At 58.5% G+C, this 23,718-nt stretch overlaps 3 protein-coding genes across 4 annotated transcripts in view; all 3 read left to right on the plus strand.

The window, feature by feature from the left end:
- Positions 1-6,894, plus strand: part of FBXO42 (F-box protein 42) — a 46,393-nt gene extending 39,499 nt beyond the window's left edge. For both annotated transcript variants that reach the window (XM_066203031.1, XM_066203030.1), the window contains exons 5-10: positions 890-1,043; positions 1,964-2,074; positions 2,330-2,426; positions 3,249-3,305; positions 3,748-3,864; positions 3,996-6,894. In XM_066203031.1, coding sequence (XP_066059128.1) covers positions 890-1,043; positions 1,964-2,074; positions 2,330-2,426; positions 3,249-3,305; positions 3,748-3,864; positions 3,996-5,078 — 1,619 coding nt within the window. In that variant the 3' untranslated portion in view covers positions 5,079-6,894. The remainder of the gene's footprint in view (positions 1-889; positions 1,044-1,963; positions 2,075-2,329; positions 2,427-3,248; positions 3,306-3,747; positions 3,865-3,995) is intronic.
- A 1,200-nt stretch (positions 6,895-8,094) lies between these two features.
- On the plus strand, positions 8,095-10,664 carry CPLANE2 (ciliogenesis and planar polarity effector complex subunit 2). The gene is made up of 5 exons (XM_066202980.1): positions 8,095-8,740; positions 8,812-8,964; positions 9,123-9,247; positions 9,321-9,460; positions 10,374-10,664. Exons 1-5 carry the CDS (start codon positions 8,638-8,640, stop codon positions 10,600-10,602), a joined length of 750 nt encoding a protein of 249 aa, XP_066059077.1. The 5' UTR covers positions 8,095-8,637; the 3' UTR covers positions 10,603-10,664.
- A 1,109-nt stretch (positions 10,665-11,773) lies between these two features.
- Positions 11,774-23,564, plus strand: EPHA2 (EPH receptor A2). The gene is made up of 17 exons (XM_066203243.1): positions 11,774-11,930; positions 14,576-14,643; positions 15,115-15,778; positions 16,423-16,578; positions 16,674-17,006; positions 17,168-17,292; positions 17,557-17,716; positions 18,181-18,280; positions 18,383-18,438; positions 18,517-18,642; positions 18,727-18,909; positions 19,476-19,537; positions 19,627-19,836; positions 20,494-20,643; positions 20,852-21,045; positions 22,112-22,267; positions 22,714-23,564. Exons 1-17 carry the CDS (start codon positions 11,861-11,863, stop codon positions 22,817-22,819), a joined length of 2,919 nt encoding a protein of 972 aa, XP_066059340.1. The 5' UTR covers positions 11,774-11,860; the 3' UTR covers positions 22,820-23,564.
- Positions 23,565-23,718: the final 154 nt, after the last annotated feature.

Below are 23,718 nucleotides of genomic sequence, written 5' to 3' on the forward strand. Positions count from 1 at the left end.
GGAGGACCTTAAGGCTCATCTCATTCCACCCTCCTTCCATGGGGAGGGACATCTATCACTGGACCAGGTTGCTCCAAGGCCCATCCAGTCTGGCCTCGGACACTTCCAGGGATGGGGCAGCCACAGCTTCCCAGGGCTGTGGTGGCCAGGGACCACAGGAGCAGCAGCAGGTTGAGAGGTGAGCTCTAGAAAACCCTTGGAATACACAGAATCGTCTGAGCACAGCAAATCCCGACGACACCGAGCCCAGGAGGTCGCACTGTCCTTGCGCAGGTCCTGCTCAGCAGGCCCCTGGTCCCTGCAGAGCCCTTTGAACCTCAAACAGGCCACACTAAAAGGTTTTCCACAATTTTTAGAGCAGCACTGCATCCTGCAGACTCAAGGAGTGACTTCATTCACAGCCAGAGCATTCAGGGCTTCCTTCTCAAACATGGGGTTCAGTGAGTGCTGCCACTTGTGAGCACCCCACACATCTGCACGAGCCACTCCAGGTGCCTTGGAATTTTCTCCTTTCTCCCTCCCTCCTCGGGGAGAGACGTTACGAGGTATTTGGAGGTAATTATTGCTTTTATTCGGCGCTAAAGCAATAATTTGGAGGGATATGCTGGAAAACCAGCAATTTCCTGCCAGTGAGTGGCAGATGTTTTGGTGTGTTTGAGATGTGCTTTCAGGCTCCTACTAATTACCATGACACAAATTGGCAGGAGTTTTCTTCCCAGGCTCCCAGCTCTAATTTTGCTGTTTTTTTCTTTTTTTTTCTTTTTTCTGTTATTTTAATATTTTTGGGAAGGTGGAGTCTCCCCGTTGTGACACTTGGGGAAGAAATGATGCAGAGTTGGGGGCTTGTGTTCAAACATTGTTTTCCTAACTTTTCCTTCCTCCCTGCCAGGTTCCTACCCCTCTCCCAAGGCTGGGGCCACGCTGGTGGTCTACAAGGACTTGCTGGTGCTTTTTGGGGGGTGGACCCGGCCAAGCCCTTACCCCCTGCACCAGCCCGAGAGGTTCTTCGATGAGATCCACACATACTCCCCCTCCAAAAACTGGTAAGAGCAGGCTTTGATCCTGGAAAAATGGCTCTGGAATGCAGCTGGAGGAATGCCTGGGAGGCTGTGCGTGGTCCTGGTTTCCCAGGTGTGTCTCTAATGCTCTTTCTGAAACAAAAAAAAAGCCACACAAGTGCAGCAGAGCTGAGGACAGGATGCTGCCAAGCACCTCGTGGGTGCTATGGCTTCCAAATGGTTCTGGACTTGTACCGAAATATTCCAGGCTGCCTGAGCATCCCCATCCAGGTGGGAAACCTGAGTGTTTTAAATGCCTTATCACTTTGGCCCGGAGCACTGAGGTGTTTCTGAGATAAGCCTGAAGTGCTGGAGGTCTTGTTTTTAGTGATGATCCAAAACTCAGTTCCCTCAGGGAGATGTGATAAATCAGATTTCTCCATCATTTCAACCTCTGCCTTTACAGCTCTGGGGCTGGAACATCTAGCAGTGTCCTTGGAGCTGGCAGGAATTTTCCTTTTCCCTTTAAAACACCATTTGGCTGATTTTAGACCCAGCTTTCTCACTGATCGTGCGTGTGAGAAGGAGAATGCTGTAGCAAAGAGAAGGTTCCTGCTCCTCTTGCACTGAGAACTTTTCATCCTCCAAAGTATCAATTATCCAGTGCACTTTGGGCAGTGTCATTACAACTCTGTAATTAAACCTCTTGGAAAGAATTTGAGGCAAACTTAATTGGAAGGGGAGATGTTCCCAACTTGGCCATGGGACTAGGTCATGCCTTAAAAATGTTTAGCACATTGGGATTTCTAATTAGTTTCGTTGCTATTTGGATATTTAGAGGTTTTCCCTGTCGTTCTCCCCAGTGACATGTTCTTGAGGACTTTGCAGGCCACTGGGGTTTTTTGTTTGGCCTTCCATCCAACATTTTCCTTCATTGGGGAATGTGTTCCTGCCTCTCTTCCCAGGTGGAACTGCATCATGACCACACACGGCCCCCCTCCCATGGCAGGACACTCCTCCTGTGTCATCGAAGACAAGATGATCGTTTTTGGGGGCTCCCTTGGATCCCGACAGATGTAAGTTTGGGCCGAGGGTGTCTGACAAGCGCCCCTGCGAGCCAGGACGGGGTTGGGATGGTCTTGGGGTTGCCCATGAGGTATTTTCTGCAGGATTTTGGGGTCTGCCTGCTGCCTTAGCACACCCTTCACCTCTGGCAGCAAATCCCGAGGCTCCAGCCTACAGAAATCCCAAATCTGCCATAAAACCCAGCCCTGAGCCCAAGTTCCACATCCCTGGTTGTATCCTCAGCCTGTGTTGTCTCATCCCTGCAGGAGCAACGACGTCTGGGTGCTGGACCTGGAGCAGTGGGCTTGGTCCAAGCCCAGCATCTCTGGGCCCAGCCCTCACCCGCGCGGGGGCCAGTCCCAGGTGAGCTCAGCCGGACAGAAGCCAGGCACAGCCTCACTCCCAGCTCCAGACAGCTCTCCCCAGGTTCATTCCCAGGTTATCTGTGGAGCCCTTGCCCGCCAGGCCCTCTCACTTGTGGGCACAGTCCCCATCTCCCCCGGCGACTCAGAGCCCTAATGAACAAATCCCTGTTTTAACCCCACTCGTGCCCCGTGGCACCTCAGATCAATGGAGAGGCAGCACAGCCTGGCTTGGCTCCAGGCCCTTGTGACTGCTCTGCGCTCCCCATCCCAGGGTTGACTTGGGATTGCTCCCGCTCCAAGCATGGCTCCGGCAGCGCCTGCCTGGGCAGGCAGCTCATGACTGTCACCTGCATGAGGCTGGTCTCCCCAGCTGGGGTGGTCAGTGATTCCCAGAGTGTGGCCGGTCCCACCAGGGTACGGAGCAGGGCTTGGATGGCTCGTGTTGGAACGTGCCTTTCCATGCCCTGGGAAAGGAGCCCGCAGGGATCCCTCACCCACCAGCAGCACTGATCATACTGCTGCCAGCACCTGCCCTCCCAAACCTTCCACCTTTCCCTCCTCTGCAGAGGGATGTCGAGTCCCTGGTGCTTTGGGAAGGTCCCCTCGGTGAGAGGAACTGTTTTGGGACGAGGAGTGGGATGAGCCCTGCATCCTGCTCTGTCCTGGGCCCGGCAAAACCGGCTCCATCCCAGCTCCACTCCTCATCCCAGGGCACACAGAACCCAGCAATGCCCGTGCAGCTGAGAACCTGCCTCTGTGTGCCCTTGGAGGCCTGGCCAAAAACCCTTCCTGAGCTGAAACTCTCCTTTGTCCCCTCCAGATCGTGATAGACAACGAGACCATTTTAATCCTCGGAGGCTGCGGGGGTCCCAATGCAGTGAGTACCTGGGGGAGCAGGGACATCAACATCCCCCTGGCACCTGGGGGCTGGATTTGGGATGGGGAGACTCTGCACGTTGGTGGCATTTTATTCCTCAAATCTAGATTTTCCAGAGAAGCTGTTTAGCTGTTGCTGGAGCTGTTTTAATTAATAAAAATCACCCCAGGCACTCTCTGAGCAGCTCCCTGGGTTCACTGAGGCTCATCAGGATGAGCCCTGACTTTGTACTGGGATAGCAGGTGGGAATGAAGGGGTGGGGTGTCGTCACTCATGGGTGATCAGCTCCTGCTTTGGGTCAGCATCCTCTGTCTGCAGCAGCAAAGCACTGCTCCCACCATGGCCCTGATGGGCTGAGCCGAGCAGCAAACTGGGCTAAATCTCAGCCTGGGCTCCTAAAACTACGACCGGGCTCCTGAATCTGTCACCCTTCCCTCTCCAGCTGTTCAAAGACGCCTGGCTGCTGCACATGCAGGCCAACCCCTGGACGTGGCAGCCGCTCAAGGTGGAGAACGAGGACCACGGAGCCCCGGAGCTGTGGTGCCATCCCGCGTGCAGGGTATGGACACAGCAGGCTCCCCGCTCCCTCACACACATCCCTCCCTCTTTATTCCCTGCCCAAAATGCTCCGGAACCACTACTTCTCCCCAGCACAAAGGGTCCTCCTGATGGCCCCTGCTCTCTCCACAGGTGGGACAGTGCGTCGTGGTCTTCAGCCAAGCTCCCAGCGGGAGAGCCCCGCTGAGCCCCAGCCTCAACTCCCGCCCGTCTCCCATCAGCGCCACGCCGCCCGCCCTGGTGCCTGAGACGCGGGAATTCCGCTCCCAGTCTCCCGTCAGGAACACGGACGAGGCTCCCTGTGTCAACGGCCGCTGGGGCACCCTGCGGCCCCGCAGGCAGACGCCGTCGGGCTCGCGGGAGGGCAGCCTGTCCCCAGCCAGAGGGGACAGCTCCCCAGTACTCAACGGCGGCACCGTGTCACCCGGAGCGGCACCGGTCGGCGGGGCCTCCCTGGACAGCCCCGTGCAGGCCCTGTCCCCCAGCACCCCCTCAGCCACCGAGGGATTCGACCTCAAGGTGGGGCCAGCCCTGGCACCGCGCCGCGGCTCCCTGCCAGAGCAGAGGGATCTGCGCCTGGCCTCCATGGAGCTGGGCTGGGAGCAGAAGCCCACGTCCCTCCTGTGCCAGCTGGACGGCGCGGAGGGCAGGACAGCAGGCACACGGAACCCGCCGGAGCACACCAACGGCATCCACACCCCGCCCCATGCCACCGGTGCCCTGCCCGGAGCCGTGTCCCCTGGCGCGCTCCGCCGCAGCCTCGAGGCTGTCAAAGCCCTCTCCTCCAAAGCCACCTCGGCCTCGGCCGCGCTGAGCCCTCCCCTGGCGTCGTCCCCGGGGTCCCCGGGCGCCGAGCCAGGCTCGGCGCGGCCGGGCACTGCCCAGGGCGAGGGGCACTCGCTGCCCCCCATCGCCCGGCGCCTCGGGCACCACCCGCCGCAGTCGCTGAACGTGGGCAAGCCGCTGTACCAGAGCATGAACTGCAAGCCCATGCAGATGTACGTGCTGGACATTAAGGACACCAAGGAGCAGGGACGAGTCAAATGGAAAGTGTTCAACAGCAGCTCTGTGGTGGGGCCACCCGAGACCAGTTTACACACGGTGGTGCAAGGCCGAGGGGAGCTGATCATATTCGGTGGCCTCATGGACAAGAAACAAAATGTCAAATATTACCCCAAAACAAATGCCTTGTACTTTGTGCGAGCAAAGAGATAATGCGGCCCCTGCCCGCCGCCACCACCCGTCCCCTCCGTCCCCGCGGCTCTTCCTCCTTCCCAAGCCCCTTCCCGACATGCAGGCGTTTAAACTGTGAACTAGGGAGCAGGAAACCAATAAAAGTCCAAGGAAACCCTCCAGCGCTGCACGGCAGTTCCCAGTAAGACCCCAGTTGAGCGAGTTGTGTTTACAGGCGGGGAAAGACCTGAGGATCTGAGAACTCGGGGTGAGCAGCCAGGGAATCCCACCAGCCAGGATCCTCCTGGGTTTATTTTCCAAGTGTTCGCAAGTCTTGGTCTCTCCAAAACTCCTTGTGGGTTGTGACTAGAAGTGGTTTTATAGGAATGACCCAAATTCCAGCAGGCAGGAGGCTTTAGCTTGATGAATTCCATGCTCAACTCTGTCAGGAAAACAACAGCAATATCCCACTGGGAATCTCCCAATGCTGCCAACCTTTGCTCGACACAAACACAATGCCTTTTTATTTTGCCTCTCACCTGCCACTCGTCCCTGTCCTCCAGGCAGGACCAAAAGAAGGAGGAAAGGACTTTTTTGTGTGTGAAAATGCCAAAAATCTTGATTGTTAGCATCCCTCCTCTCCCTGCCCTGCTGGATCAGGCTTTGGGATCAGCCCTGATCCCCTCTGACCAGCAAAAATACTCTGAAAATCCCATTATTCTCCGAAAACCGAGATACTTGGCTGCCAATTCCCTTCGAGACTTCAAGGTTTCATTTCATTCAACAGCCTAAAACCCATCCAAGGCCGAAGCAGCCCCTTGGAGCCTGGGAACAGGGTGGGTTTTCCAGCGAAAAGGACAGATACTGGTTCATCTGAGGGCAGCCTCGATGCAGTAACTTCACCTCATCTTTGCACGTGCCTCCTTCCGCAAAGATTAAATCCAAATCCGAAGGGATTGAACCTGTGCGTCCTTCTGGGACAACCCCCCTCCTTCCCTGTCCCCTCAAGAGGGGAGGAAAATGGGGCGGATTCCGCCAGGTTTTGGTCAACAACCTCCAGCACCCTAAAAACAGGGAGCCCTCCCCAAGCCGGCAGCGCCATGACGTGGTCCCTTCTTCCCTAAATTTTTGTTCTCCATTCCCACTGAGCTTTTTGCCGGTTGGAGCCTTAAATCCCATCCCAGCCGCGTGGGGACGGGGAGGGACTTGCTTAACCCGCGGCATTTCCACCTCTGTAAATAAATCCCTCGTTGAATCCCACATCTCCCATTCATCCCAGAATGATTTGATTTGTCCTAAGGGAAAGCAAAATGCAGGTTTTTTCCCCCCAAAAAAACCCCAGACCTCAGGAGCACCTTGGGTGAGCTGTGGAAAATTCCTTCTCCAAGCGTGGCCGCGGGGAAAGCGGTCGAGGCTTCGGCATCGAGTCCCATGTCCCCTTTGCATGTTTTTTGTCATCCACCCCCAAAAAAGAGTCAAACCCAGGGATGGATGGCGCCTTGATGTCCTTCTCCCTGCGGAGCATCCCTCGAGGGTGCTCTCCCAGCGTTTACATCCTGCACCGCTCCCGGGATCCCCCCCGGTCGGGAAACGCGTGTTCTGTGCCCTTCACAAGAGATTCAGCCCAAATTTGGATCCCTGCGCCCCGAATCCCGCGGGAGCTGCTGGTGCTGTGAGCGAGGTGTCCCCCCCCGCGACTCAGGTGTCCCCCCGCCGTCATTCCCGGGCCGAGCGCAAGAATGGGATGCGATTCCGGTGATATTTAAAATCTTGTGTACATTCTGGGGGGGTTCATGGGGGTCCCTCACCCCCTTCCCAATGAATTTTTAGTGGTTTAACAAATAAAAAGGAAAAGAAACGGATGGTTGGTGCTCTTGGGGAGGGGTGGGGTGGGAACGATGTGGAGGGGAAGTTCCTGCTGTGCTCCCCGGAAGTTTGGGGGTGAAAGGGGGGATTTGGGGTCTTCTTGGGTAAGAAGGGGGAAATCCTTGTGCCAGGGAATGTTGGAGCAGCGGAGGGGGGCGGAGGGGGACACAGGGAATTTAGGACACTGAAGCCTCTTGAAGCCAGAAATTGGGGATGGAGACTCCAAAGCCTGTTGGGGTTGGAAATTTGGGATCCCAAAGCCTACTGGAGCTGGGAATTCAGGGATCCCAAACCCTGTTTGGGATGTAAATTTGGGATGGGGATCCCAAAACCTGCCAGGGTTGGGAACTGGGGATGGAGAACCCAGGTCCTGCCTGTGCTGGAAATTGTGGACCCCAGGTCCTGCCAGGGTTGGGAATTAGAGACAGGAACCCCAAAGGCTGTCAGCACTTCGAACTGGGAACACCAAACCCTGTTAGGGGTGGAAGTTGGGAATGGGGGTCCCAAAGACTGCTGGAGATGGTAACTGGGGATGCCACAGCCTCCCAGTGCTGGGAATTGGGAACCTCAAAACCTCTTGGGGCTGGAAATTTGGGATAGGGACCCCAAAGCCAGTTGGGGCTGGAAATTGGTGATGAGGACCCCAAATCCTGCCGGTGCCAGGAACTGGGAAAGCCACAGCTGGTTGGAGATGGAAATTGGGGATGGGGATCCTAGAGCCTGCTGGAGCTGGAAATTGGAACCCCAAGTCATGCCAGCGTGGGAGATGCTGGAGCCCAAAGCATTCCAGTGTCAGTGATGAGGGATGAGGGCTCCAGAGCCTGGAAAAAGTGGCAGTTGGGAACCCCAGATCCCGCCAGTGCTGAGAAGTGAGGTTGGGGACCCCGAAATCCTTCCAGAGTCAGTAATTTGGGATGGGGATCCCCCCAAACCCGCAACATGGGGGTCACTCCACGTATCCCCCTCCCAACTCACCCGCGCACGCGCAGCTGTGTCTGGGCGTGGTTTCCATAGCGCCCCCGCCCATTTTTAAGTGACGTCACTGCGAGGCGGAAGCTGCCTCAGGTGAGCGGCGGGGCCGCGTCTCAAAGGGCCGCGCGGGAGATTTGGTGTGCGGGGCGATGCATAGGAGGGATTGGGGGGGCAGCGGGTCCGGACGGGGGGGCAGGGGCGGGATTCTCCCCCTTTTGAATGTTGTGGGGGCACGGAGTCAATTGGGGGGGCACAGACCCCGTGGGGGTGGCAGGCGGCCCATACGGGAGTGCAGGGACTCCGTGTGGGGCTGTGAGGGACACCCCGACAGGGTGAGGGACTCTCAGGGGGGCAGGGACCCCGGGGGTGGAGGGAAGGTCCCTGTGATGGGGTACTGGGGTGGCGGGGGGGCACAGAGACCCCCACGGTGGGGTCAGGGAACCCATGGGAAGGTGGCGGGACCCCACAGAAGGGCACAGGGACCCCATGGGAGGATGCAGGGACTCCAGAGGGAGCACACAGACCCCGTGGAAGAGGGTCAGGCACCCCACAGAGGGGTGTCAGGGACCCCGTGGCTGGTCCAGGGGACCCCATGGGAGGATGCTGGGACGCGGGGGGTGTTTTAGGGACCCGATGGAGGATTTAGGGACCCTGGGAAGAGTGCCTGGAGCCTGAGGTGGGGTCAGGAGACCCCAAAGTTGCGGGATGCAGTGACCCCGTGGGGGAAGGGGGGCTCTTCCCCATCCCCCAGGTTTGGGGGCCCATGTCAGAGCAGGACCGGGCACTGGAGCCAGGCTGGCTCCTGTCCCCTGCCGGCCGCCCCTACCTGGACTCCATCCTACACAAGAACCAGCGCAGAGCGTTCGGTGAGTGCCCCCTCTGCGCCCCCCAACGCGGGGTCTCAGCCCCCCAGAATCACCCTGAGCCCCCTCCGCAGGTCTGCTGGAACGCCCGGCGCTGCCGCCCGCCCTGGCTGTCCCCACTGTCACCTACAAACTGTTCCTGGCCGGAAGAAGTGGCGTCGGGAAGACGGCGCTGGTGGCCTGGCTGGGGGGGACCCCCGTGCCCCCCACCCACCATGAGACCCTGGGTACGGCCTGGGGCGGCACCGGGCCCCGCGGGGTCCCGGCGGTGACGGTCCCTCCTGTCCCCGCAGGCATCGAGGCCACCCCGCCCACCAGGAGGCCCTGGGTACGGCCTGGGGGACACGCGGGGTCCCGGCGGTGACAGTCCCTCGTGTCCCCGCAGGGATCGAGGTCACCCCGCTGTTCTGGCCGGCCAAGCCCCGCGCCAGCGGCCGCCCCGTCCTGTTCCAGCTGCACCTCTGGGACTGCGGGGACGGAGCGCTCAGGAAGTTCGAGCACCTGCTGCCCGTGAGCGGGGGACGCATTTTGGGGCGGGGGACTCCTCCAGGACCCCGCAGTGAGGGAATGTCCCCGTCCCCAGGCCTGTAAGGAGGAGGCGGACGCCGTCCTCTTCCTGTTCTCCTTCACGGACCGCGCGTCCTTCGAGGAGCTGCCGGCGCTCATGGGCCGCGTGCTGGGCCCCGGGGACCGCGACATCGTCAGGATGGTCGTGGGCACCAAGTATCCTTTTGGGGGTCCCCCTGGGGGGCCGCGTCACCCCATGGGGGAGGATTGCACCCCAGGGCTCTCAGCGCTTGGCATCGCAGGGGCTGAGAATGGGCACACCTCGTTACACCGATGGATTCCCAACTCCTGCTGATTTTATTGGGGTTTTGGGGGGGTTTTTTAAAGGTGTTCCTTGACCCTGTGCCCCCCCCCGCCCAAAAATCGGTTCGTGCCCCCAGATTTCTCAGCACTTGGTATCTCAGCAGGTTGAGAACGTGCACAAATCATTACAGTGATGGGTTCACAGCTCCCGTTTATTTTTAGGGGAGTTCGCCACCCTAAAAGGAGATTTTTGGGGTGTCGGTGTCTCCCTTGACCGGGTGTCCCCCCCAGGAAGGTTTTCAGCCCCGGATTTCAAACCACTCAATACCTTGTTAGGCTGAGAACGTGCCACACTCATGACACAGATGGGTCCCCAACTCCATAGATTTTTTAGGGGGTTTGGGTCACAGCTCCCACTTACTTACAGAAGGTTTGGGGGGGGATTTTTTGGGTCTCCCTCGGCCCTGTGCCCCCCTCCAGTCAGGTTTGCACCCCCAGATTTCTCAGCACTTTTTATCTCAGGAGGCCGAGAACACGCAACACTTCGTTACACCAATGGATTCGCAATTCCCATTTCTCTTTAGGTGTTTTTTTTTTTGGGGGGGGGGGGGGTTGGGGTGTTGGTGTCTCCCTTGACCCTGTGTCCTCCTCAGAATCAGGTTTGCACCCCCAGATATCAAACCACTCAAGTCCCTGGGCAGGCAGGGAACACTCCCACCTCATTACACCAATGGGTTCACACCTCCCGATGAATCTCGGGTGGGTTTGGGGGGATTTTCCCAGGTGTTGGTGTTTCCCTTGACCCTGTGTCCCCTTCCCACCCCAGATTCGACCTGGCCCCACACGCGGCCGTGACGGAGGGGGACGTGCGGGCCTTCGAGGGCACGTGGGGGCTGCGGGTGCTGCGGGCGGGGGGGACCCCGGGGGCAGGTGGGGCGCGGGCGGGGCTGGCCCGGGTCGCCCCTGTCCTGGACGCCCTGGTCGAGGGGCTCTGGCGGCGAGACCAAGTGACCGCCGGCGTCACTCCGGGGGACACGGGGGACACCCCCACCTGAACTTCCTCTTGGGGCGCGTTTGGGGGTGGGAGGGGTAACGGTGCTTTTTTTGCTAAAATCAGTGATTTTCTATGAAAAAGATCCCTGGGTGGCCTGACTTGTCCGATTCGGGGGGGTGGGAGGTTTGGGGGAACTTGGGGTGAGTGGGGTACTGGGGATTTGGGATGCGGGGGTAATGAAGATTTGGGGGTACTGGCGGATGCGGGGTGCAGTGGGATCGTGGAATGGGGGTGGTGCACGATCTGGGATGCTGCAGATCCTGGGGGATTTGGGGTTCAGTGGGATCGTGGAATGGGGGTGCCGGGCCTGTTGGCAGATTTGGGGTGTTGTGGATTCTGGGAGATTTGGGTGCTGTGGGGTGTTGGGAGATTTGGCTGCGGGGGTGCAGGATTTAGAGTGCCGTGGGATTTGAGTTGCTTTAGGGTACTGGGGGATTTGTGGTCCGACAAGTGATGGGATTGGGGTGCTGCAGAAGCTGGGGGAGCTGTGGGATTTGGGGTGCTATGGACGATGCAGGATTTTGGGGTGCTGCGGGATCATGAGGTCAAGGCTGCTGCGGGATTTGAGGTGCTGGAATGGATGGGATTAGGGCACTATGGGTTTTGGGGGCCAGAGAAGATCGAGAGTTTGGGGTGCCGTGGGATTTCAGGTGCCGTGGGTGATGGGATTTGGGGTGCTGTGCGATTTGGGGTACTGCGGGATCATGAGGACGGTGGTGCAGAGGGTTTGGGGCGCTGGGGCCCGAGGCGGCCGGGCAGCCCCCCCAAACCGGTCTCCCCCCAACCCCCCAGTATCGGACTGGTGGGCGGGGGGCGTGGCCGGTAGTACCAGCGTGGGCCCGCCCCCTGCAGCCATTGGCTGCCGCCCCCCCCCGCCCTTCCCACGCCGATTTCATGAATGAAAGGGGAGGGGGCGGGAGGGGGGCGCGTTCACCCCTTCGGGGCCGGGCCCGGGGGGATCCCCGCGGGGCTGCGGGAACCCCGGACCCCCTCCAGGACCGTGCCCCACCTCGGCGGGGCTCCCACATCCTCCTCCCCTCCGCCCGGCCGAGTCCCACCCTCGGCCGCGCGCCCTCCCAGTGCCGTACTGGTGCGTACTGGGAGCGGCCCCTGCGCCTTTAAGAGCGGGCGTGGCCGGTGACGTCAGCGGGGCATGAATGAACAGGAGCGGGCGCGCGGCCCCGCGCCCCACACCCCCGTACTCCCCGCGGGGCCGCCGCTCGTGGGGCGCGCCCGGGACCCCCCAAAACCGCCCCGCCATGGCGGGCACCCCCCCGGCCCTCACCCTGCTCCTCCTCGCTGCCCTCAGCCCCCTGGCCGCCGAGGAAGGTGAGTCCCCCACTTTTTTTGAGGGGTGGGGAAGCGCCCCAAAACTCCTTCATGGTGGGCACCCCCAAGGGTGGGGTGGTTTTGGGGGAAATTCGGGTGGTTTGTGGGGAGCTGAGGAGTTGCGGAGGGTGGGGAGCGCTCTGAGGGTAAAGGGTAATATGGGCTCCCCCTTCCCCCCCCACCTACCGTTTGGGGCGCGGTGGGGAATCCTCAGGTGCTGGAGCGCGTTTTGGGGCGGAAAAGGTTAAAATTAGGGCAAAAGCTGAAATGAGGGTGGAGAAGTTTAAATTACAAGGGGAAAAGTCAAATTAAGGGACGAAAGTTAAAGTGAGAGGGAGCGAGTTAAAAAGGGGTTGGGGGGTTTAAAAATACGAGGAGGGAAAGATAAAATAGGAGGAGAACTGAAATAGAAGAGAAAAAATTAAAAGGGGAGAAAAAATGCTAAAATAAAAAATCCGAGAGTTTGGGACAACTTTTCCCATGCCGAGCGTCTGACTGACGCGCCGGGGCTGGATCCTGCTGGGGGCTCCTAAAAGAGGCTGGCTGAGGGGTGAGGGGATTAAAAAATAAACCCCCAAAAAAGGGGGAAATCACCTTAAAATGGAGCGTTTCCCATGGGTGGTGCAGGGCCGGGTAGGATCCGGCCGGAGAGCTGGAAAACAATGTCAGGAAAATCCCAAAAAATTGCTGTGAAAAAAACAAGCAGCGTCTCGGCCTCCACCTCGCAACCCTTCCCCCAGTGATTCTGGAGGTTAGTTTGAGAGGGTTGAGGAAAAAAAGAGGGGGAAATTCACCTTTTTTGTCTATACTTTGAATTTTTTAAAAATTAAATTTCTATGAACTCTGTCTGACGGCTTAAATCCGTCATTTTTCCGAGGGTAAAGTGGAAGAGTCCAGCCCCAAATGCAAATAAATCAGAGGCTGGAATGGAAAATACTCCCTAAGAACTAGAAATGGGGTAAAAAAAACCCTAAAATGGGGATTTTTGGAAGTGCTGGGGGGACAGCAGATGGGGTCACCCCGTGGCAGCTGTGGGATTTGGGGTGTGTTCCCAAAGTGCTGTTTCCCAGGAGGGAATGGTGGGATTTTTAAAGTGCGTGGGGGGAAAGGGAAAGTGGTGGGAGAGTGGTGGGATTTGGGGATTTAGTGCGGATTGATTTCCCCCGGTGAGATCCTGTGGGATTTGGGGTGAGCTGAGGTGGGGAGGCAGTTAAAGAGGAGGGAAGGAAGCGGGATTGGGACTGGGATGGGATCCATTTCGGGATTATGATTGGGGTTCAGACTGAGATCGAGGAGGGGACGAGGTTGGGATGAGGATAGGATGGGATTCATTTTGGGGCAGGGATTCTCATTAAGGTTGAGATGAGGATGGGATTGGGATAAGGACAGGAATGGGAGCGGAGCGGAGCGAATAGGATTTGGGTTCACTTTGGGAAGGGGACGGGATCCGGATTCAGACGAAGACGGATCGAGACGGGGTTAGGGCAGGGCGGGGGACAGGGCATGGATGCAGCCGGGAGTGGGACGGGGATGCCGCTCCTGGGCGCGGGGGTGGCCCCTGAGGGTGGTGACGGGCTTGGTGGCCACATTCACGGTGGCACTGTAGGTGGTGGCGGCCGTGGCCGGGTGACGAAGGCGACGGAGAATTTGCTGATGATGAGGATGGTGGCGGCGGGTACAGGTGACTCCCGGCACGGGGCTGCGGCCCCGGGAGGTCCGGCGGGTACTGCGCCCCTGGAGCAGCCCCAGCCCCGGGAGTGTCCCCAGAGCCACCCCCGGGGGCACCCGCAGGGAACCCCCCCCCGCCCGCTCCGGCTCCGGCTTCCGCCGCTTTCCGCTCTCCGGAGGCTCGCGGGGGGGATTTCCAGCCTCAGGAAAACCGGGATATCCGCCCCGGCATCCTTCCTGACCCCGGCCACGGTGCGGGGGGGACGGTGCAGCCACCCGGGTCACCCTCGGGCAGATTTTGGGGTCCCCCCCAGACTTGACCCTCTCGGGGCACGCCACGAGCCCGTCCGTGCTCAGCCTGGGAGCTGGGGGGGCGCATCCGTCCCGAAGCTGCCCCGTCCCGGCGGACCCACCTCGCCGCTGAACCCGGGCGTCCAGGCACATTCCTGGGGCGTGATTCACCAGGGGGGCCCCGCTCCCTCCCCAGCCTCCTCTTCCTCCTCTTCCTCTCCCGGCGCTGGATCCGGCCACCGCCCTCGGCGTGTCAGGGCAGGTCCCGCCGGGCTCCGCGGCTTCCCCGCCTCTGGGGGCGGCCCCGGGGGGCTTCTGCCAGCGGAATCTGCCGGGAATGGGGGGATTCGTGGGTCCTGGGGTACCCAGGGGTCTTGAGGACATCCATGGAACCTCCTGGCATCTGTGGGTGCCAGGGATGGACAAAGGTCCCAGTGATATCTGTGGGTGCCCAGGACATTCATGAATTTCGGGCATCCCGGGAGTGTCTGCACATCCTGGGGACTTCTATGGGGCTGTCTGTGGGTCCCAGGGGACATCCATGTGTCCTGGGGGACGTCAGTGGGTCCTGCAGGACGGACATCCAAGGGCCAAAGGGGTGTATTGGTGACACCTGCAGGTCCTGGGGCTGCCCGTGGGTCCTGGTGGCATCTCCTGACATCCCTGTCCTATCTCCTCTCCCACAGTGGTGCTGCTGGATTTCGCCAAGGCACACGGGGAGCTGGGCTGGCTCACCCATCCCTATGGAAAAGGGGTGAGCACCCACGGATCCGGCGTCCCGCCCCACTGGCCATCCCTGCAATGGGGAATGGGGACAGCCGTGGGGGATCTCCATGGGGATGGGGACAAGGACGTCTCTGGGGACCTTCACAGCAGTGAGGATGAGGACATCCATGGGGGTGGTGAATGGGGACCTCCGTGGGAATAGATGGGAATAGACATCCATGGGGATGGCCTGGGGGCATCCATGGGCATGGGGACGGGGACACCCATGGGGTTGGAGACCTCCACTGCAACTGGGCTGGGGCCCTCCATGGGACCAGGAGCACCCACGGGGATGGACATGGGGACATCCATGGGGTTGAGGACCTCTGGGATATGTCTGGGGACCTTCCAGAGGTGGGGATGGGGAGAGGGGGAAGGAGACGAGGACAAGCCCATCCCTGGGGACATGGGGCCGTGCCTCAGTTCCCCCCTATAGCCCCATTTCTGTCTCCGGGGACAGTGGGACCAGCTGCAGAACGTCCTCAACGACTCCCTGATCTACATGTACTCCGTGTGCAACGTCCTGGAGGGCGAGCAGGAGAATTGGCTCCGCACCAACTGGATCTACCGCGGGGTGGCCCAGCGCATCTTCATCGAGCTGCAGTTCACCGTGCGTGACTGCAACAGCTTCCCAACGGCCGGCGGCGGCTCCTGCAAGGAGACCTTCAACCTCTACTATGCCGAGTCCGACGTAGATTACGGTACCAACTTCCAGAAGCGGCAGTTCAGGAAGATCGACACCATCGCTCCGGACGAGATCACCGTCCAGGAGGATTTCGCCGCCCGCAACGTGAAGCTCAACGTGGAGGTGCGGTCGGTGGGGCCGCTCCGCAGGAAAGGTTTCTACCTGGCCTTCCAGGACCTGGGCGCCTGCGTGGCGCTGCTGTCCGTGCGCGTCTACTACAAGCGGTGCCCGGCCGTGGTGCGGGGCATGGCGCACTTCCCGGAGACCGTGGCCGGGCCAGACTCGCAGACCCTGGCCGAGGTGCGGGGCTCGTGCGTGGCCGAGGCGGAGGCCGAGCAGGCGCCGGCCCTGCACTGCAACGCCGACGGCGAGTGGCTCGTGCCCATCGGGGAGTGCCTGTGCCGGGCCGGCTTCCAGAGCCTGGGGGACACCTGCCAAGGTATGGACTGGGGTAAACTGAGGGGGCAAGGGATGTCTGAGCTTAGCGCATGCCTGGGGTGGAGTGGGAGGGAAGAGGAGTGGGGGGTTTGGCCCCAAAATTCCCAATCCTGGATCCTCAGCCTTATGAGTGTGAAAGGGCTCAGCTGGGAGAAGGGTGGGGCAGTGACTGCAAAAACGAGGTGAAATGCCCTAAAAATCCCCGATTTGGAGTTGGAGAAATGAGGTTTTGGCTCCAAAATTCCCAGCCCTGGATCCTCATCTTTCAGCATCACCAGTGTAGTGAGTGTGGGAGAGTTCAGACAGGTAAAGGGTGAGCTGGGGGGATCCCAATAAAGTAGAAGCTGCAAAATAGGATTAAATACCCTAAAATTCCCCATTTGAGCTGGAGAAACGAGATGCTGGACCCAAAATTCCCCATCCTGGATCATTCCCCTGCAGCATCACTCACGCAGTGAGGGCAGCAGGACTCAGCCAGGAGGGGGGTGGTTTAGAGGGGGCTCCGCAATAATAAAGAAGCTGCAAAATGAGGTGAACCCCCCCATAAATCCTCCCTAGGTGCTTGAGGGGTGCTTCCCTCCCACGGGCCAGGATTGGGAGCAGGATTTGGGATCTCACTGATGTCCCTTTGTGTGTCCCCCCTAGCTTGTCCCCCCGGCACCTTCAAGGCCATGGTGTCCTCAGGGGGCTGCCAGCCCTGTCCCCCGCACACCCAGCCCGCCCCAGCCGCCGCTGCCACCTGTCCATGCGAGGACGGATTTTTCCGGGCCCCTGAGGACCCGCCGGAGCATCCCTGCACCCGTAAGTCACCTCCAGAGGGGGGACACTGCAGTGTCACCTCACTGAGGTGACCCAGTGCCGCCCTGTTCCCTGACTTTGCCCTGTGTCCCCCACAGGTCCCCCCTCGCCCCCCCAGGCTGTCACAGCCCTGGGGCTGGGGGCCATGGTGCAGCTGCGCTGGGCCCCCCCCGCCGACCCTGGTGGCCGCAAGGACGTCACCTACAGCGTCACCTGCGAGCAGTGCTGGCCCGAGAGCGGCGAGTGCCGGCCCTGTGACGGGGGGGTCCGGTTCTCGCAGTCCCCCCGGGGGCTCACGGGGACAGAGGTCACTGTCACTGACCTGGAGCCGCACGTCAACTACACCTTCACTGTGGAGGCCCAGAACGGGGTGTCCCCCTACAGCCACCAGCACAGCGTGGCCAGCGTCACCATCAGCGTCAACCAGACGGGTGAGGGGACACCAGCAACTCCCACACCTTCCCTCCGTGGTGGAAACACATCTGTGGTGTCCCTGCCCCCCATGGGAACACCTTTGTGATTTTCCCGACCCCTTGATGTCCCTGACCCCCTGGGGACACCTCAGTGATGTTCCTATGTGTCTCCATGCCAGAGCCCCCCCGGGTGACATCAGTGAGCCTGGATGGACGGACGGCCACCAGCCTGGTCCTGTCCTGGACGGTGCCACTGCGGCAGCAGAGCCGGGTCTGGAAGTATGAGGTCACCTACAGCAAGAAGGTGACACAGCCTGACAGCCCCAAACCCACCCCTCCATCCATGTCACCTCCATCCGTGTCCCCTCCATCCATGCCACCTCCATCCTTGTCCCCATCCCTGTCACCTCCATCCTTGCCTCCATGTCCCTCCCATGTTCATCCCTCTATCCATGTCACTCCATCCCTGCCCCATCCACGTCACCTCCCCCACATCGCCTCCATCTTTGCCCCGCCCGTGCCACCCCTCCCTGTGTGTCATCCCAATGTCACCCTGCTATGTCCCCAGGTGGACGAGAACAGCTACTCGGTGCTGCGCTGCGAGGGCACCTCTGTCACCCTGCCCAAACTGTCCCCAGCCACTGCTTATGTGGTTCGGGTCCAGGCTCTCACCGCCGACGGCCATGGGGCCTTCAGCCCCCAGCACGAGTTTGAGACCCTGCCTGAGGGTGAGGAGGGCCGGGGGGTGTCGGGAGTGTGAGGTGGGGGCTCCAGGGGGTGTCGGGATTGAGAGATGGGGGCTCCAGGGGGTGTCGGGAGTGCGGGGTGGGGGCTCCAGGGGGCGTCGGGAGTGCGGGGTGGGGGCTCCAGGGGGTGTCAGGATTGAGAGGTGGGGGCTCCAGGGGGCGTCGGGAGTGCGGGGTGGGGGCTCCAGGGGGTGTCAGGATTGAGAGGTGGGGGCTCCAGGGGGTGTCGGGAGTGCGGGGTGGGGGCTCCAGGGGGTGTCGGGAGTGCGGGGTGGGGGCTCCAGGGGGTGTCGGGAGTGCGGGGTGGGGGCACCAGGGGGTGTCGGGAGTGCGGGGTGGGGGCTCCAGGGGGCGTCGGGATTGAGAGGTGGGGGCTCCAGGGGGCGTCGGGAGTGCGGGGTGGGGGCTCCAGGGGGTGCAGGGCTCACCTCGACAAGTCCCCCCAGGTTCCGAGGCCATGGCATCGGCCGCCGTCATCAGCGGCAGTGTCGCCGGCGTTGTCTTTGTTGTCCTGCTCTTGGCCGCTCTTCTCTACATCCTCCGACGGTAAGAGGACAAACCCCGCCCAAAAACCCCAAAATGTTGTTACCCCACCCCAAAATATGGGCAAGGGATGATCTTTTGGGACAAAATGCTGCTGTTCCGCAGGAGGAGGAGGTCACGGTCGCACCAATCCGCTGAGGACGTATACTTCTCCAAGTCAGGTGAGCCATGGGACAGTGGGGACAACAGGGACGGCCGAGGGGTGACAGGGGTGCTGACCCCATCCCTGACACCCCCAGACCAGCTGAAGCCCCTCAAGACCTACGTTGACCCCCACACCTACGAAGACCCCAACCAAGCCATGCTCAAGTTCACCACCGAGATCCCTCCATCCTTCATCACCCGCCAGAAGGTCATCGGCGCTGGTGCGTGGCTTTGTCCCCCCAGACACATCCCAAAATCGGGGTGGGGCAGGGGGGGCTAAGGGCGCCCCATGTTTTTCGGAGCAGGTGAATTTGGGGAGGTGTACAAGGGCACCCTGAAGCGTGGCAGGAAGGAGGTACCGGTGGCCATCAAGACGTTGAAGGTGGGGTACACGGAGAAGCAGCGCGTGGACTTCCTGAGCGAGGCCACCATCATGGGACAGTTCTGCCACCACAACATCATCCGCCTCGAGGGTGTCGTCTCCAAGTGTGAGTGGCCTCTATGTCCCGTCCCCTCCCCAAAAAAAACACCCCAGTTTCCCAGCAAAAGACCCCCAAAAAAGCAAAATAAAAATAGGGTGTTTTGAGCCACAGCGCAAAGGGGAGTTTGGGGGACTTGGGTCTTTTGGGGGGATGAGATTGGGGATTTTTTTGGGGGAGGGAATTCATGTTTATTTGGGAGGTTTCATGGGGAGCTTAGGGGATTTTTGGAGGAGTTGGGGGAGTTATTTTGGGGTTTTGGCTGTTGGGATTTATTTCGGTCTGTAAGTGGGTTAAAACTTTTTCCTTGTTTTGGGAATGTTTAAGGGAGGTGATTTTTTGGGGAGTTTGGGGTTTTTGGGGAGAATTGGGAGGGTTTGGGGTGGTTGGGGTTTTTTGTTATTTTTGAGGGGTTGGGGTTGTTTAGGGGGGTTGGGTTTTTTCGAGGGGCATTGGGCATTTGGGGGTTTAAGGATTTGAGGAAGGCTTGTGGGAGGTTTAAAGATTTTAGTGGGGGGGCTTGGAGGGATTTTTTGGGGGAGTTCTACCTATTTCAGGCTCTTTCTTTTGTACAGACAAGCCCTTCATGATCATCACGGAGTACATGGAGAATGGGGCGCTGGATAAATTCCTGCGGGTAGGTGACAGGGTGGTGGAACCTCCAACAGCCACCACAGGAGTTGGGATAACAGGTGGATTCCAGGCTGGATTCTCCCCCTTTCTCAGGAAAAAGAGGGCGAATTTGGTGTCATCCAGCTAGTGGGGATGTTGAGGGGCATCGCTGCCGGCATGAAGTACTTGGCTAACATGAACTATGTCCATCGGGACCTGGCTGCCAGGAACATCCTGGTGAACAGCAACCTGGTGTGCAAAGTGTCCGATTTCGGCCTCTCGAGGGTGCTGGAAGATGACCCTGAAGCCACCTACACCACCAGCGTGAGTGTCACTGCGGCGGGGCGGTGGCCAGAGAGGGGTGGCTGGTTGGCCATGGAAGGGTGACTGGCCAAGGTGAGGGTGCAGTTGGTTGCCTTGGGGTGGTTGTCCAAGGTGGGTGATTGTCCATCCCGGTTGGCTGTGTTGGGGTGGTTGTCCAAGGTGGGTGATTGTCCATCCCGGTTGGCCGTGTTGGGGTGGTTGTCCAAGGTGGGTGATTGTCCATCCCGGTTGGTCGCATTGGGGTGGTTGTCCAAGGTGGGTGATTGTCCATCACGGTTGGTCGTGTTGGGGTGGTTGTCCAAGGTGGGTGATTGTCCATCCCGGTTGGTCGTGTTGGGGTGGTTGTCCAAGGTGGGTGATTGTCCATCCCGGTTGGTCGTGTTGGGGTGGTTGTCCAAGGTGGGTGATTGTCCATCCCGGTTGGTCGTGTTGGGGTGGTTGTCCAAGGTGGGTGATTGTCCATCCCGGTTGGTCGTGTTGGGGTGGTTGTCCAAGGTGGGTGATTGTCCATCACGGTTGGCCGTGTTGGGGTGGTTGTCCAAGGTGGGTGATTGTCCATCCCGGTTGGTCGTGTTGGGGTGGTTGTCCATGTTGGGGTGGTTGAACAAGGTGAGGTGGTTTTTTGGGGGTACAGGGTTGACCCCAGTGTTGCTGTAGGGTGGGAAGATCCCAATCCGTTGGACAGCACCCGAAGCCATCTCCTACCGCAAGTTCACCTCTGCCAGCGACGTCTGGAGCTACGGCATCGTCATGTGGGAGGTGATGTCCTATGGCGAGCGGCCCTACTGGGAGCTCTCCAACCACGAGGTGAGTGCCCGCCCTCCACCATCACCAGTGTTTTGGGAGACATTCAAGGCCAGGTTGGACAAGACTGGCATCAGCCTGGGATAGTGGAAGGTGTCCCTGCCCAGGGCAGGGGCTGGAATGAGATGAACCCAAACCACTCTGGGATTCTGTGAATTAACACCTCATTTGGGGGAATCATCCCTGACCACCCTCCTCCTCCTCCTTGTAGGTGATGAAGGCCATCAATGAGGGCTTCCGCCTCCCGGCACCGCTGGACTGTCCCTCAGCCATCTACCAGCTGATGATGCAGTGCTGGCAGCAGGAGCGCTGCCGGCGCCCCAAATTCACCGACATCGTCAGCATCCTGGACAAACTCATCCGCGCCCCCGAGTCCCTCAAGGCCCTGGCAGATTTCGACCCCCGGTGAGTGCAGGGAGCCGCCAGGATGGGGAGGGGGGCAAGAAGAGGGAGGGGGGCAGTTGCCCAGAGCAGCTGTGGCTGCCCCTGGATCGCTGGAAGTGTCCAAGGCCAGGCTGGACGGGGCTTGGAGCCGCCTGGGATAGTGAAAGGTGTCCCTGCCCATGGCAGGGGTGGCTTTAAGGTCCCTTCTAACCAAAGCAGTCTGGGATTATCTGATTCTTGCACATCTTTGCGTCTTCTATTGTTTTTTGCACTGTTTTGTTTTCATCTTCGCATTTTCTGCATCGTTTTTTGCGCTCTCGCGGTGCTGTTTTGGGTTGGGTTTTGCATCTCTGCACTCTCACGTTGCTTTTGGCATCTCCATTGCTGCATCATTTTTTGCTATTTCTCCATTTTCATATTTCCACTTTTTGCATCGTTTCATCGTCTGCATCATCATTTCGTCATCTCAAGTTTGCATTTATTTTTTGGCATCTTCCCATTTCTGCATTGTTTTTCCATCCTTTCATTTTCACATAATTTTTCGCATCCTTCCATTTCTGCATCGTTGTTTTAACCTTCCACTTTCACATCATTTTTTGCATCATTTCATTCCTGCGCTATTTTTGCATCCTTCTAGTTTTTTGCTTTTGTTTCCACCTTTCCATTTCTGCAGAATTTCTCAGCTTTCCATTTTCACATTATTTTTTTGCATCTTTTCAACCCCTTGTTATGTTTCCATCCTTCCATTTTCACGTCTCTATTTGCCACCCTTTTATTCCTGCACCGTTTTTGCACCTTTCCATTCCGGCATCATTTTTTGCCTTGTTTCATTTCTGCAATATTTTTGTGTCCTCGCCTTTCTTCATTGTTTTTTGCAGCCTCCCATTTTCACTTTTTTTGCACCTTCCCATTTTCACGTTATTTTTTTTTTTACATCTCTCCATTCCTGCATCATTTTTTGCATTGTTTCCTTTCTGCATCATTTTTACGCCCTTCTGTTTTCACGTCGTTTTTCCAGCCTTGCATTTCTGCGCCACTTTTTTTGCCTCTTTCTATTTTTGCGTCATTTTTCCGTCCATCTCCGCAGGGTGTCCATCCGGCTGCCCAGCACCAGCGGCTCTGAGGGTGTCCCGTTCCGCTCGGTCCCAGAGTGGCTGGAGTCCATCCGGATGCCCCAGTACACCGAGACCTTCATGGCCTCGGGCTACAGCACCATCGAGAAGGTCCTGCAGATGACCAACGAGTGAGTCCCTGTCCCTTGATATTCCCAGACTGTCCCCACACCGCTCCCCTCTGTGGCGATGTGTCCCCATCCTCCCCTCCGACTCCCATGGGACCAGGGATGTGCTGGGAACGGAAACCACTTCCATGGCCTTGGTGGCCCAAGGGATGGGATAAAATTAGATGTTCCTTCGCGGGAGAGGCCGGGATGAGCTGTGTCCGTCCATCTGTCCCTTGGGATGGGCTGTGTCCCTCCATTCCTCGGGACGAGCCGTGTCCCTCCGTCCCTCCCTCGGGACGAGCCGTGTCCCTCCGTCCATCCCTCGGGACGAGCCGTGTCCCTCCGTCCCTCCCTCGGGATGTCCACCCACCCTGCTGCTCCTGGGGAGCCCCAAGCCCAGGTTGTGGCCCCAGCCCCATCCCAGGCTGGTGACTCCAATCCCGACTCCCGTTTTCCCGTTTTCCCAGGGACATCAAGAGGATTGGGGTGCGGCTGCCGGGCCACCAGAAGCGCATCGCCTACAGCCTGCTGGGGCTGCAGGAGCAGGCAGGAGCTGGGGGGGCCCCAGGCTGACCCCAAAGCCCCTAGACACCACATGAAGACCCACTCCCTCCTCCCCGAGGGGTTTATTTATTATTTCTGTAATTATTAAGGGTTTTTTATTGTGTTACTGATACTGTCCCCGTGCCTGGGGATGAAACGGGTGCTGCCCCTTCCCTCCTCCCTAAAAAAAAAATGGAATTTCAAGCTTGTTTGGAGCTGGGGGAGGGATTTTTCTTATCTTCCCCCCACATTTCAAGAAAAAAAGGGCTCAGTCCCAAAACTGATTTTTTTTTTGCTTTTTTTCTCCCTATTTATTCCTCTCCCACCGGGTTTTTGGGTGGTTTTTTTCCCCTGTAGTGCTGATCTGCCAGTGTTGCCTTGTATTTTTTAACCTAATTTATTCTATTTTTGTATATTTATTGCGAGGAATTAAAGGTCGTGTCAGGTTTGGAAGAGAAAAAAAGGGGGAAATTAAAAAAAAAAAACAAACTCAGATGCTTCCCCCCCTCTTTTTTTTTTTTCATGGATTTATGGGGATTTTTGTGGGGTTTTGAATAAAAAATAAGTGCTTTTCGGTTTTCTAGAACATTGTGTTTTCCCACTGCTTCACAGAGATTGAGGGAATTTGGGGGGAAAAAAAAGAGGGGGTTTCTCCTAGATTTTATGGGTTTTAAGGGCCTTTTTAAGGGAATATAAAGGATTTTTAAGAGGACTGTAAAGGGTTTTTAAGGTGTTTTAAGGATTTTTAAAGGGCTGGGGGGGCATTATAGGGAATTAAGGAGGCTTCAAGTTTGGGGGATTTTTAGGCATTTTAAGGGTTTTTAAGGAGTTGTCAGGGTTTTAAGGGGGGTCAGGGGCTTTAAAGGGTTTTAAAGTTATTTTAAGGGGGGCTTAATGTTTTTTCAGGGGTTTATTTGGGGATTTTTAGG

This window comes from Chamaea fasciata, unplaced genomic scaffold (assembly GCF_029207755.1).
Source record: "Chamaea fasciata isolate MVZ Bird 193981 ecotype frontalis unplaced genomic scaffold, bChaFas1.0.hap1 SCAF_23, whole genome shotgun sequence".
NCBI lineage: Eukaryota > Metazoa > Chordata > Aves > Passeriformes > Sylviidae > Chamaea > Chamaea fasciata.

Bases quoted from the DNA above. Each gene is read 5' to 3' on its own strand.
- EPHA2 (XM_066203243.1), top strand. From the start codon at position 11,861: ATGGCGGGCACCCCCCCGGCCCTCACCCTGCTCCTCCTCGCTGCCCTC. The intron at 17,007-17,167 runs GTGAGGGGACAC...TCTCCATGCCAG, and splicing joins CATCAGCGTCAACCAGACGG to AGCCCCCCCGGGTGACATCA. The intron at 19,837-20,493 runs GTGAGTGTCACT...GTGTTGCTGTAG, and splicing joins AAGCCACCTACACCACCAGC to GGTGGGAAGATCCCAATCCG.
- CPLANE2 (XM_066202980.1), top strand. From the start codon at position 8,638: ATGTCAGAGCAGGACCGGGCACTGGAGCCAGGCTGGCTCCTGTCCCCT. The intron at 8,965-9,122 runs GTACGGCCTGGG...GTGTCCCCGCAG, and splicing joins CACCCACCATGAGACCCTGG to GGATCGAGGTCACCCCGCTG. The intron at 9,248-9,320 runs GTGAGCGGGGGA...CCCCGTCCCCAG, and splicing joins AGTTCGAGCACCTGCTGCCC to GCCTGTAAGGAGGAGGCGGA.